Source organism: Hyperolius riggenbachi, chromosome 9 (assembly GCF_040937935.1).
Source record: "Hyperolius riggenbachi isolate aHypRig1 chromosome 9, aHypRig1.pri, whole genome shotgun sequence".
Classification (NCBI taxonomy): domain Eukaryota; kingdom Metazoa; phylum Chordata; class Amphibia; order Anura; family Hyperoliidae; genus Hyperolius; species Hyperolius riggenbachi.
In genome coordinates this window covers 187,965,062-187,980,102 of record NC_090654.1, presented here as the reverse complement: position 1 = coordinate 187,980,102, position 15,041 = coordinate 187,965,062, and the positions used below count along the sequence as shown (strand labels likewise).

The 15,041-nt window shown below is 46.6% G+C and overlaps 1 protein-coding gene across 3 annotated transcripts in view; it reads left to right on the top strand.

Annotated features, from left to right (window-relative positions):
- Positions 1-15,041, top strand: part of ADAMTS9 (ADAM metallopeptidase with thrombospondin type 1 motif 9) — a 421,594-nt gene that overhangs the window by 378,330 nt on the left and 28,223 nt on the right. For all 3 annotated transcript variants that reach the window (XM_068253803.1, XM_068253802.1, XM_068253804.1), the window contains 2 exons: positions 5,584-5,754; positions 12,992-13,186. In XM_068253803.1, the coding sequence (XP_068109904.1) occupies positions 5,584-5,754; positions 12,992-13,186 (366 nt within the window). The remainder of the gene's footprint in view (positions 1-5,583; positions 5,755-12,991; positions 13,187-15,041) is intronic.

Sequence of the window (15,041 nt, the reverse complement as noted above, 5' to 3'; positions counted from 1 at the left end):
GCACGGCGTTTCTAAGTATAGCTCTTTCTTCAGATGGTACAAGCAACACACTCTAACATCTACTCGATTAAACCTCCTATATAAAGCAAACTGGAGGACCTGATGGAAAACTGCTAAGGCTTCAACATTTGCATATATCAGGGGCGGCGCCAGGGGGGTGCAAGGGGGTGCTCGAGCACCCCCTAGAATTGTCCAAGCACCCCCAAAGCACCCCCTGGAGTGAACTGACTTCAGGCGTCTAAAAGACGCCAAGTCAGTTCACACAGCGGCAGCCCGGAGCAGCAGGCAGGGCTACGGTAAGATGGCCGCCCGGAGCCCTGTTCTGCAGACTTCGAGTCTGCAGTGCATGGCTTCGGGCGGCCATTTTCCCGTAGCCCTGCTCTCTGCATGCAGGCAGGAAGTCTCGTCGTGACGTCGGGAAGGAAGAGGATCGTGGGCGCGCGGGCGCTGCGCGCCACAATAAGGTCGGGACAGGAGGTCGGGAAAGAAGGTCTTCTGGCTGTAGGTGAGTAAATGGGTTTTTCTTTTCTTTTTCAGGTGATGCTGATTGTGCATATTGGGGTCATATCTGCTACGGATTGTGCATATTGGGGTCATATCTGCTACGGATTGTGCATATTGGGGTCATATCTGCTACGGATTGTGCATATTGGGGTCATTTCTGCTACCGATTGTGCATATTGGGGTCATTTCTGCTACCGATTGTGCATATTGGGGTCATTTCTGCTACCGATTGTGCATATTGGGGTCATTTCTGCTACCGATTGTGCAAATTGGGGTCATTTCTGCTACCGATTGTGCATATTGGGGTCATTTCTGCTACCGATTGTGCATATTGGGGTCATATCTGCTACGGATTGTGCATATTGGAGTCATATCTGCTACCGATTGTGCATATTGGAGTCATATCTGCTACCGATTGTGCATATTGGGGTCATATCTGCTACCGATTGTGCATATTGGGGTCATATCTGCTACCGATTGTGCATATTGGGGTCATATCTGCTACCGATTGTGCATATTGGGGTCATATCTGCTACCGATTGTGCATATTGGGGTCATATCTGCTACCGATTGTGCATATTGGGGTCATATCTGCCACCGATTGTGCATATTGGGACCATATCTGCCACCGATTGTGCATATTGGGACCATATCTGCCACCGATTGTGCATATTGGGACCATATCTGCCACCGATTGTGCATATTGGGACCATATCTGCCACCGATTGTGCATATTGGGACCATATCTGCCACCGATTGTGCATATTGGGACCATATCTGCCACCGATTGTGCATATTGGGACCATATCTGCCACCGATTGTGCATATTGGGACCATATCTGCCACCGATTGTGCATATTGGGACCATATCTGCCACCGATTGTGCATATTGGGACCATATCTGCCACCGATTGTGCATATTGGGACCATATCTGTCACCGATTGTGCATATTGGGACCATATCTGCCACCGATTGTGCATATTGGGGTCATATCTGCTACCGATTGTGCATATTGGGGCCAAATCTGCTACCGATTGTGCATATTGGGGTCAAATCTGCTACCGATTGTGCATATTGGGGTCATATCTGCTACCGATTGTGCATATTGGGGTCATATCTGCTACCGATTGTGCATATTGGGGTCATATCTGCTACCGATTGTGCATATTGGGGTCATATCTGCTACCGATTGTGCATATTGGGGTCATATCTGCTACCGATTGTGCATATTGGGGTCATATCTGCTACCGATTGTGCATATTGGGGTCATATCTGCTACCGATTGTGCATATTGGGGTCATATCTGCTACCGATTGTGCATATTGGGGTCATATCTGCTACCGATTGTGCATATTGGGGTCATATCTGCTACCGATTGTGCATATTGGGGTCATATCTGCTACCGATTGTGCATATTGGGGTCATATCTGCTACCGATTGTGCATATTGGGGTCATATCTGCTACCGATTGTGCATATTGGAGCCATTTCTGATAACGATTGTGCATATTGGGGTCATTGGACGTGTTTTTTGTTAAAATCTGCTCACATTACGTGTATTTTCTTGAGAAAACCTGCACAATTATGTGAATTTTCTGGGAAAAGGGTCACCAAAACTTGGGCCCTCTGTCTTTGCGTTGCACTTTTAAAGGGAACCCGAGGTGAGAATAATATTGAGGCTGCCATATTTATCTCCCTTTAAGCAATACCAGTTGCCTGGCTGCCGTGCTGGTCCTCTGCCTCTTATTCTTTCAACCATAGACCCTGAACAAGCATGCAGCAGGTCAGGGGTTTCTGACAATATTGTCAGAACTGAGAAGATTAGCTGCATGCTTGTTTCTGGTGTAATTCAGTTCACTACTACAGCCAAATAGATCAACAGGGCTGCCAGGCAACTAGTATTGTTTAAAAGGAAATAAATATGGCAGCCACCATATCACTCTCACCCTGGGAGTTAGCCCCGCCCTCATCCGGTCATGACCACGCCCATTTTTCTCCGCGGCGCGCTTCGCGCGCCGCAGGTTGTAGCCACACCCGTTTTTGTGAGTGAGCCATGATCATGCGTTAGCACTCAGACCTTTATCTCTAATGTAAACATCAGAGCGTCTCGTCTTTCACTGTGCAACTCTCAATAGCGTGGTGTCAGCCAATCGGCATAAAGCCGACACCACACGCTCATCTCAGACACTCCGCCTCCTTGCCGCCAACCAATCCAATGCGTGCCTACAACGTCCGCTTGTGGACTTAGAAGGACGCGTATAGCGGTCCCACCCCCGGAACTCCGCTAGCCAATAAGAATCAGAGCGAAGACGTCCGCTCCAAAACTAAAAGTGTTGCCATAGAGACATATACGCTCACAACGGAGCGACCAATCACCACATGAGCGACAACGTCCGCTCAAGAGCTAGGCGGCAGTTAAAAAACGGGGGAAGCAGCGCATCACCAGCAGTTTCTGTAAACACATGTCATATGAAGAAGATCTCATCACTCAACTTCCCTACTAAAGACATGTAAATAACATTTTCTAAACATCTTAAGCATTTTAAACTACATTTTAACCAGTATGTCCCGACCGGCCAGTTCCGCAATCAAACAAAATTCAAATTAATCATAATTTTATATTAGAATCTAGATCGCAAAAACGGCCTGCCAGGACATCCATGCATAATTAGCAAATATCAAATAGCCTCAACATAATCCTCTAGGTCAACATACATGTCAGGTCATACTCTCTATTAAGTCCCTTAGGTTCCAAAGTTTCCAACTTTTTTATCCAATAATTCTCTCTCCTCAATAATTGTTTCAATCTATCACCTCCTCTCCTCAATACAGGAACCCCCTCCAACACTTGAACCCGTAATTGTGACAGACCATGGTTATGGGTAGTGAAATGATGTGAGACAGCTAATTCTAAGTGCGTCATGGTGACCCGGCACACACTTACCAATACCTGCTATGGATTTTAAGAAGTCTTAATAAAACCTGACCTTTAGGCGGCAAAACCTGACCGTGCCCCAGGCGCAACCTGGTCTTGATCCGCCCCTGCTAAACAGTTCCAACCACCCACAATTCCTGTTATGGATATTCCACATACAGTAGCCATCATGCCCACCCTTCCTAAACAGTTCCTACTACCCACAATTCCTGTTACAGATATTCCACATACAGTAGCTTTCATGTCCACCCTCCCTAAACAGGTCCTTCTACCCACAATCCCTGTTACGGATATTCTACATACAGTAGCCTTCATGTCCACCCTCCCTAAACAGTCCTACTTCCTTCTACCCACAATCCCTGTTTCAGATACCGTATTCCACATACAGTACATGATTGTATGTAAGTTCCCAATCCAAGGTTGGTGATACATATTTTGCCATGCAAATAAAAATTCAACACTTCAAAACTGCATAAAATGTGTAATACTTGTGTAGACATCTCTTAACATAACACATACCGTATAACTCATAGCTGTCTCAAATGAAAGAGGAACTGCAGTCAAAATAACATAACGAATAACATTTCTATTTATTTTTTTTTTATACAAAATTCATGTATAAATTATTTAGTTAGTGTTAGTCCATTGTAAAATACTTCCTCTCCCTGATTTACTTTCTGAAATGTATTACAGGCGCAAGATCTTTAGTACTGGCAGGTGATCCCTGCAGAGTGTTTGCTTACTGACAGTTCGAAAGCCAGTAGAAAAGATCTGTGGTCGTCCAAAATGCTGGGGGGGTGGGGGGGAATCCTCATTACAAAAATCCTAGGCTAGTGGCAAATGTCTGTGTTCTGAAATTGCTTGTACTCTACAGTGTTGGGGATAGAAAAACACACATGTCTGTGTTCTGAAATTGCTTGTACTCTACAGTGTTGGGGATAGAAAAACACACACATAGTAGAATTCAATTGTATTTTATTGCTTACCTGCAATCTTCATAGAGCCAACCCTCTCCCTTGGACATACAACCCACCCCCCTAACATTTCCCTTTCCCCTACGCCTTGGATTCTAAGCCTTATTAGCAGAGTCCTCCTCCCTGTGTCCTCTGCCACCATATAGACTCACTGACTCTTTTGCTATATTTATCCCTACATTGCAGTCTGCTCAGCATTGTTTGTTGTTACATACACATTTTGTGTACAGTTGTTTAACGCTATAATGCTTGAGTAATGTTGTTTAATGTAATGTCTCCACTATTTATTGTACAGCACTATGCAATATGTTAGCGCTTTTTAAATAACATTTGATACAGAGTAGAGTCTCGGTTATCCGGTACCGGCGGGGATCACCTGATGCCAGGTAAGTGTGCTTCCTTATATACGTACCATGAACTCTGTATTAACCTCCTTGGCGGTAATCCCGAGCTAGAGTCGGGGCAGAAAAACGCAGCTCAAATCGGTAATCCCGACCTGTGCTCAGAGGCTGTATGCAGAGCAATGCGCTCAACGGGCATTTTAACATACCTCTCAGGGGATCCCGACGTCGGCCGCTATTCTTCTTCCGCTCCTCTGAGGCTCTAGTTCCCCCTGGTGAGATCGCCGGCTGTTGTCATGACAACAGGCGGCAATATCATTTTAGGGTTGCAGCACCACCGGGAGAATGGAGGGGAAACTGCAGCGTTGGAGCCAGGACGGTGAGTGATTGCTGGAACTGCTGCAGATCTCCCTTGCAGCATGATATTTTCCAGGTTTTAGGGTCTGAAAGGGTGCAAAAAAATTGTACCGCTTCTAGACCCAAAATCCAGAAAGAATCATACCGCCGAGGTGGTTAAAAGTTAAAATACTTTAATTGAAAGTATATTCACCTTGGGGAAGCCATGGAACCCAGTCTTTAAGAACAGCAAAGCTAACAAACAGCCTAAGCAGTTGACCTTCACCACTGTGAGTACTGCCGACAACTTGTGCTGATTGGTTGAGACTGCTGGTTAGTTGAGTTCTGGAGAACCAGGATTCTACTGTTATAAATTTCACCAGACAGTGATTTGTTTATTGGCCTTCTCTGGCATGTACAGTAGTTGAAGCTATCCTGTAAGGCTTAGTGCTGTTTAGATTCATGCTATAACAGCTTTGCCTTCTGCTTGCAGTGCAGCAAGACCTGTGATGAAGGTTTCCGCTACCGCAAAGTATACTGTGTTAGTGAAGATAAGAAGGAAGTCCCATCATTGCACTGCGATCACATCAAGCGTCCTTCTGATGTGGATGTTTGCAATCAGCAGTCGTGTGAATACATCTGGATTACTGGGGATTGGTCTGAGGTCAGTAAATGAAGAGAAACCATTTCATTTCATGCAGTTATGAACCCTGTTTGTATTTACTGTGGACACTTCAAACTGTAAGACTTATTTTGGCTTGCCCATGGAAAATCAGAATGTCACAGGAAAATCAGAATGTCATACGCCTTACACTAGTGAAATGTCTGCGACCTTTCCCCTGTGATTTGCTTTCCCTTTTCCCCCTATTCAATTAACTTTTCTCCTGAGTTTTCTCACAGGAGATATGTTCAAACCTCATCAATAAAATACCTTTTAAACCCTCAGCAAGTAAGAAAATATTCAAAATAAAATTGACTACTGTGTTGTAATTTTTTTTTTCAATTGTTAGGTGCTGAAAAGTTATTTTTCGGTATGATAATCGTTTAGGAGAAAAGGTAACTGAATAGGGGCTTATATGCCCCAGTACTTCAGTGCTCCTCTCAGAATTAAGACTCACAGTCAGTTCAAATCAGTTTTTTTCCTAAGTGCTCTTGCCACTCACAGAGCAGCCCTACAACTGGCCTATGCAGAAGCATAGACTGAGCCAAAAGGATCAATTCTCACTTCAGTGTTTTTCAGGCGATGCTGATTTGTCTGAAATAGGTAATGTTTCGGCAGTGGTGAACACCAACTGCCATTACCTCCTATTCTGCTATTCTTCTGATGCACTTTGACCAGGACTGGAGACACCACTGTGACAGTGACTGCACTTTGAAATGTGCAATGACGGCATTGTGACTGCACTTTTATAACTGGCAAGGTGGAGACTGCACTTTCTCCACCATAAGGGCTTGACCCATAGTATGACTGTGCTTAACCACTGACAACTCTGAAACCATACTGTGACAACACTTTATGAAGTTGCAGTGCTCGTGCAGCACTGCAACTACAATTTGGTCACTGGCATGGCCTTAGACTGCAATCTTAATGCAATTTGATAGCTGGCAAGGCAAAATCCACACTATGGGCTTGATACTCACAAAAGCGGGCTAACAGTTAGCACGCTGGTGAAAAGCCCCTGTGATAAGTTTAGGCGTGATAAGTTTAGACTATAGCACCAACTGGGTTAGCACCACAGTGCACAGCTGATCAAAAGTTTTGCGCAAGCAAAGTCTGGTGCGCGCGAAACGTTGCATAGAGTTTAATGGCGCTGCTTTGCACGCGGGACTTTGCGCGCAATCTAAAATTATCTAAACTTATCATGCCTAAACTTATCACGCCTAAACTTATCACGCCTAAACTGAGCTTAGGTGTGATAAGGGGCTTTTCACCAGCGTGGTGCAATGGTTATCACGCCTAAAGTCTTTTAGGCGTGATAACTGGGTTATCACCGCTTTGTGAATCGAGTCCTATGACTCTACTCTGAAAAGTAGCACCACTGAGATTACACTGTGGGCTTCATTCACAAAAGAGTGCTAAGTGTTAGCACGTCAGTGAAAAGCCGCTTATCATGTGCAAACTGCCTCTTCGCGCGAAAATGCGTGTGTAAGAGTTTGCGCGCATAAAGTTTAGTGCTAGCACACGAACAGTAACAGCTTTGCCCATGCTAACTACTTAGCACCCTAGTTTGCACGTGCAAAGCCTTACCACGTGCTAACTGAGTTAGAACTGGTTAGAGAATTGAGACCTGTGATTGCAATATGACCAATAGCAGGACTAGAACTGTACTTTGACCAGTGGGAGGACTGAAGCCATGCCCTGACTGCACTTAGAGCATTGGTGTGCCTGTGACTATACTGTTAATACTTGTAAGCCCCTCCTCCAACCAGGGCCGCGCCTGGGCGGGTGCATTGCACCCAGGCGCCTGTCTCCGACAGGCGCCGCCCGGCCACGGCTCACCCCCTCTGGCCGCCGCTCCCCCCCTCTAGCCGCCGCTCCCTCCCCCCTCTAGCACGTCAGACCTCGATCAGTCGGTGACCAATAGTGCGGGCGTTAGGACCTAGCACACCGCACTGATATGCGGAAGTGACATCACTTCCGCATATAGAGCGGGTGCGTCCGGCGCCCGCTCTTACTGGTCGGGTCGCCCGCTGATCCTGAGGTCTGACACTGCAAGGTGAGGGGGGAGCGGCGGCGGCTAGAGAGAGGGGTTCCTGTCACTCACTACCTAAAGGGGGTTCCTGTCACTCACTGCCTAAAGGGGTCCCTGTCAGTCACTACCTAAAGGGGTTCCTGCCACTCACTACCTAAAGGGCCCCCTGTCACTCACTGCCTAAAGGGCTCCCTGTCACTCAGTGCCTAAAGGGCTCCCTGTCACTCACTACCTAAAGGGGTTCCTGTCACTGCCTAAAGGGGTCCCTGTCACTCACTACCTAAAGGGCTCCACTCACTACCTAAAGCGGTCCCTGTCACTCACTGCCTAAAGGGGTCCCTGTCACTCACTGCCTAAAGGGCTCCCTGTCACTCACTACCTAAAGGGGTCCCTGTCACTCACTGCCTAAAGGGGTCCCTCTCACTCACTACCTAAAGGGCTTCCTGTCACTCACTACCTAAAGGGGTCCCTGTCACTCACTACCTAAAGGGGGTTCCTGTCACTCACTGCCTAAAGGGCTCCCTGTCACTCACTACCTAAAGGGGTCCCTGTCAGTCACTACCTAAAGGGGTTCCTGTCACTCACTACCTAAAGGGCTCCCTGTCACTCACTGCCTAAAGGGCTCCCTGTCACTCACTGCCTAAAGGGCTCCCTGTCACTCACTACCTAAAGGGGTCCCTGTCACTCACTACCTAAAGGGGTTCCTGTCACTGCCTAAAGGGGTCCCTGTCACTCACTACCTAAAGGGCTCCCTGCCACTCACTACCTAAAGGGGTTCCTGTCACTCACTGCCTAAAGGGCTCCCTGTCACTCACTACCTAAAGGGGTTCCTGTCACTCACTGCCTAAAGGGCTCCCTGTCACTCACTACCTAAAGAGGTCCCTGTCACTCACTATCTAAAGGGGGTTCCTGTCACTCACTACCTAAAGGGGTTCATGTCACTCACTGCATAAAGGGCTCCCTGTCACTCACTACCTAAAGGGGTTCCTGTCACTCACTACCTAAAGGGGTCCCTGTCACTCACTACCTAAAGGGGTTCCTGTCTCTCACTGCCTAAAGGGGTCCCTGTCACTCACTACCTAAAGGGCTCCCTGTCACTCACTACCTAAAGGGGTCCCTGTCACTCACTGCCTAAAGGGGTCCCTGTCACCCACTGCCTAAAGGGCTCCCTGTCACTCACTACCTAAAGGGCTCCCTGTCACTCACTACCTAAAGGGCTCCCTGTCACTCACTACCTAAAGGGCTCCCATGTCACTCACTACCTAAAGGGCTCCCTGTCACTCACTACCTAAAGGGCTCCCTGTCACTCACTACCTAAAGGGGTCCCTGTCACTCACTGCCTAAAGGGGTCCCTGTCACTCACTGCCTAAAGGGGTCCCTGTCACTCACTACCTAAAGGGGGCCCCTGTCACTCACTACCTAAAGGGGTCCCGGTCACTCACTACCTAAAGGGGCCCCTGTCACTCACTACCTAAAGGGCTCCCTGTCACTCACTACCTAAAGGGCTCCCTGTCACTCACTGCCTAAAAGGGTCCCTGTCACTCTCTACCTAAACGCGGTCCCTGTCACTCACTGCCTAAAGGGGTCCCTGTCACTCACTGCCTAAAGGGGTCCCTGTCACTCACTACCTAAAGGGCGTCCAGGATGGCTACATACACTGGGGACACTGGCTGTTTGTCATTATGTGCATTTACTTGTGAAACACTGTCTCTTATTATGTGCATTTACTGGTGAAAAGCTGTCTCTTATTATGTGCATTTGCTGGTGAAAAGCTGTCTCTTATGTGCATTTGCTGGTGAAAAGCAGTTTCTTATTATGTGCATTTACTGGTGAAAAGCGGTTTCTTATTATGTGCATTTACTGGTGAAAAGCGGTTTCTTATTATGTGCATTTACTGGGGAAAAGCTGTCTCTTATGTGCATCTACTGGGAAAAAGCTGTCTCTCATTATGTGCATTTACTGATGAAAGGCTGTCTGTCATTACGTGCATTTACTGGTGAAACGCTTTCTCTTATGTGCATTTAGTGGGGAAATTTTGTCAGTAAAAATAATCTTTTGTCAGTAAATTTTTAGGTATTTGTCAGTAAAAAATAACGTGAAAGGTTGGCAACACTGGCAGGCTGCGCGGCGCAACGGGAAAGATACAGGCAGCCCACCTCACGCTTGGGCTTGGCGGGGGAGGAGCCAACGACAGCGAGCGAGAGTAGGGTGGCCGCAGGCAGCCATAAATACGCAGTGTGTGACTGCGTCGCACTCGCAGAGCCTCTCAGCCTGAGTCAGTCCAGAGACTAGCAGACTCGCAGGCAGCCAAAGCCAGCCAGGAGCAAGCCCATGGAAGAGGGGTAGTAATGGGGTATCACATGCATGCGTAAAGAGGTGAAAGGTGTGGGTGTGATTAGGCAGGACTACCTAAAGGGGTCCCTATCACTCACTACCTAAAGGGGTTCCTGTCACTGCCTAAAGGGCTCCCTACTACTCACTACCTAAAGGGCTCCCTGTCACTCACTGCCTAAAGGGGTCCCTGTCACCCACTGCCTAAAGGGCTCCCTGTCACTCACTACCTAAAGGGCTCCCTGTCACTCACTACCTAAAGGGGTCCCTGTCACTCACTACCTAAAGGGGGTTCCTGTCACTCACTGCCTAAAGGGCTCCCTGTCACTCACTACCTAAAGGGGTCCCTGTCACTCACTACCTAAAGGGCTCCCTGTCACTACCTAATGGGCTCCCTGTCACTCACTACCTAAAGGGGTCCCTGTCACTCACTGCCTAAAGGGGTCCCTGACACTCACTGCCTAAAGGAGTCCCTGTCACTCACTACCTAAAGGGGGTCCCTGTCACTCACTACCTAAAGGGGTCCTGGTCACTCACTACCTAAAGGGGTCCCTGTCACTCACTACCTAAAGGGCTCCCTGTCACTCACTACCTAAAGGGCTCCCTGTCACTCACTGCCTAAAAGGTCCCTGTCACTCACTGCCTAAAGGGGTCCCTGTCACTCACTACCTAAAGGGCGTCCAGGATGGCTACATATACTGGGGACACTGGCTGTTTGTCATCATGTGCATTTACTTGTGAAACGCTGTCTCTTATTATGTGCATTTACTGGTGAAAAGCTGTCTCTTATTATGTGCATTTGCTGGTGAAAAGCTGTCTCTTATGTGCATTTGCTGGTGAAAAGCAGTTTCTTATTATGTGCATTTACTGGTGAAAAGCGGTTTCTTATTATGTGCATTTACTGGTGAAAAGCGGTTTCTTATTATGTGCATTTACTGGTGAAAAACGGTTTCTTATTATGTGCATTTACTGGTAAAAAGCGGTCTCTTATGTGCATTTACTGATGAAACTGATGAAAAGCTGTCTCTTATGTGCATTTACTGGTGAAAAGCGGTTTCTTATTATGTGCATTTACTGGGGAAAAGCTGTCTCTTATGTGCATCTACTGGGAAAAAGCTGTCTCTCCTTATGTGCATTTACTGATGAAAGGCTGTCTGTCATTACGTGCATTTACTGGTGAAACGCTGTCTCTTATGTGCATTTAGTGGGGAAATTTTGTCAGTAAAAATATTCTTTTGTCAGTAAATTTTTAGGTATTTGTCAGTAAAAAATAACGTGAAAGGTTGGCAACACTGGCAGACTGCGCGGCGCAACGGGAAAGATACAGGCAGCCCACCTCACGCTTGGGCTTGGCGGGGGGAGAAGCCAACGACAGCGAGCGAGAGTAGGGTGGCCGCAGGCAGCCACAAATACACAGTGTGTGACTGCGTCGCACTCGCAGAGCCTCTCAGCCTGAGTCAGTCCAGAGACTAGCAGACTCGCAGGCAGCCAAAGCCAGCCAGGAGCAAGCCCATGGAAGAGGGGTAGTAATGGGGTATCACATGCATGCGTAAAGAGGTGAAAGGTGTGGGTGTGATTAGGCAGGACATGGGTGTGGTTATGTGGTTGAGCACGGTTAATTTAACCACTCCCATAGGCGCCAGAGAAAATCTTGCATCCAGGTGCCAGGCACTACATGCTCACCCCTGCCTCCAACCCACAGTCCAACCAGTGAGGAATCGGTGAGGAGGCAGAACACAGTAGTGGGGATGCCCATAGGTCTGACTGAATGACAGGGAAGGAGCAGAACACAGGGGGAGCAGAGAATTGGGTGTGATGGAGAGTGGAGCATACCCATGAGTTACATGGTAGAGAGGGAATGAGTGATTCTGCCTAAAGCTTAGAGCACCCAATATTCCTGAGCTCATTACAGGAGTACCTTCCTTGTTGTGGCCCTGTGGTGTCCACTTTGCAGAAAAGAAGATGGTTTAAAGAGAACTTTTCAAAAAAATTCATTTTTAATCCGGTTTATGTGACCCAGAGATTTTTCAAGATCAGCACTGCATTTTCTTAGGTTAAAAACTAACTTACACTTAGTAGGCTAAAGACAATTTTGTTTTCTGGGAGACTTTAGCTTTGTGTGACTGCACTAATCTTATGCTATGGCAGGGGCAGTCTTCCATGAAGCAACATGAATCACATGCTTCAGGGCGGCAAGAGTCGGCGCCTTTACACAAGTCTCCCCCTCCGTATATGTGCAGCGCAGTTTCACTCATCTGCTCTCAGCATTCCAGCTATGGGATTTCCATCCACCCATCCAGCATCCTGTATCCATGGCTACAGTGGTGCCTCATGTGACCTGTTATGTGCTGCCAGGTCACATGAGGAGCCGCTGTGGTCAGAGAGGAAGCAAGACTTCCCATGTGGCTGGGCCAGAATGTGTGCCAGTAGGGAGGAGATGCTGTCTTGGAGGAAGTAAGCCCAATGTGTCTCTCCTCTCTAGTCCAGCTTTGCACACACACACATGGGGGTGGGGTCCTCCTCACAATGTATTGCTTCAAGTGGCAAAAAGTCTAGAGCCAGCCCTGTGCTCTGGCCAGCTATTGATAAACTGAATCCAAGTGAGACAGAATTATACTTCTTCATCCTTATCTGATTGTTTGCAGGTAGTTATTTACCTTTTGGTGGCTGTACACTGAGCAAATAATCAATCTGAATGATCTGCAAACTGATCATAGCAGCACAAATCAAATGAATAACAAGTCTGAGTGGGCCTAACCTTCATTGCTTGTATTTCTGGTACTCGCATGCCTCCTTCATGTATTTATAAAGAATGCACTCATTTTTATCTTAAATTGTGAATTATGATCACAGCTGATATGTGTCATTATTTTCCAGTGTTCAGTGACGTGCGGTGTGGGCTATCGGCAGAGGCTGGTGTCATGCAGTGAAGTGTATTCCGGAAAGGACCATTATGAGTACGGCTACCAGAGCTCTGCAAATTGCCCAGGGACTCAGCCCACCAATGTGCAGAGCTGCTTCCTGGGAGAATGTCCTGTACTGGCTTCATGGAGAGTTGGCAACTGGGGAAAAGTGAGTATCATTTTGCTGTCATGTTAGACACCTTCATGAAAAAACAGTTGTCTATTCATTCCACAAGGAACTTGGGAAGCAGAGATTTTTGTTAATAATGCTTTTAAAGTGATTTGCCACAAATTAGCTGAAGCATGGGCATAGCAATCACCCCTGAAACCTGTGCCATCATAGGGATGCCCAGAGGCTTTGGGGGCCCTCCTCCTCTTCCCTCTCCCCAAGTGCAAGTGCAGCCAATTAGAAAAGAAACCTCCCCATTCACTCGCAAAAACCATGTGCAGGCGTGTGTAATTAGTTCCTGCTTCCAGAGTCTACTTCATAGCAGACCACTCTCTGTTGCCATTTGCTGGCTTCCAATGCCATGGGGTTCAAGGACAAAGGGGGCCCCCATGCTATCGTTTTTGCAGGGAGCCCTATTAAGCCTAGTTACGCCCCTGAGCTGATGGCTGAAATTAGACTTGGAAAGCAATGGAAATGTCTGTAGTGTTAGCTGGCAAGGTAAAGGAAGAGGGTCTCTTTGGTGGAAAGCATTCATAATATTGTTTGTGAGCAGATCCAGATAAATCACAAGGCAAACCTAGACAGCTGCCTAGAGGCTGGAGAGAGTCTATGAGCCTGGTGGATGCTGACCTACACCAAATCTTACTAAAAAAGCAAAGTGATCAGTAGTGGACAAAAACTGCTATCTTGTCTAGGGCTCCATTTCATCTTAATCCTTTTCTGTTTGTGAGTATTAAGCGTCAGATGTGGCATAAGAGATATACAGAGTATTATTATTTTATTATTATTTATTAGCTTTATATAGCGCCAACATATTACGCAGCGCTGTACAATAAATAGGCTTACAGACAATGATAACAGGGTTGACAGAACAATACAGGTAACAGACCATAGATACAACAATACAGGTAATAGCAATAAGATACACAACACAATGCAGATAATAGTACAATGCCAGATCATAAACTGGAATGGTAGTGGTAAAAAAATTACCAGTTCCAAATTCTGGGTAAAGTGCACACAGTCAAGTATGATACACAAGGGAAGAGGGCCCTGCCAAAGGCTTACAATCTAGAGTATTCAGAACTGCAGGCCCTGAAAGTTGTTGATGTCCTCCTGATCCAACTCAACATTACAGGGGCACTGTTATGAAAATAATGGTATAAATAAAATTGCTATTTTTTTCACAATATTAATTTATAAATTGTTTAGTCAGTGATTGCCCATTGTAAAATTTTCCGTCGCCTTGACTTACATTCGGAAATGCATCACCGGTGGCATGATCTTTAGTCCTGACAGCTGCAGCTTATGGAATGTTTGTTTTTGAGAGTTTTGAAGCCATTGAAAATAATGCCTGCTCTGGAAGGAGACTCCTGCCTAACTAAACAGTCTAGACTAAGCATCACTTGGAGGGGGGGGGGGGGGGGCTGCATTCTAATATACGGCTATATAAAGCTATAGGAAGTGTTTCTTGCTGAAACCAGGAAAATTACCATAAAAGTGGGTATTAATAATTTACTGCATTGGGCTAAATGTCACTACAGTGCCTCTTTTATGCACAGGCACAGCAGCAGCAGGTGAACAAACTTATACATGCATTTCTTTAAACCAAATATTTTTCTGTCTTCTCTTTCCCTTTGATTATTGTGTTGTATCCCTTGTCTCTATTCTCTCTGTATCCCTAGGGATGTGTTTGTATCTCACCTTGGGAAGGAGATTATAACACTGACCAGTAGATACACTTTGTAATTCAGACCTACCATACTCTGTGGATTGAGGGTCTTCTTCCCCCTCCCATTTCTCGGGATATTGTAACTTACTTTTTTGCTCTTAATTGATATATAATGGCTTTTTC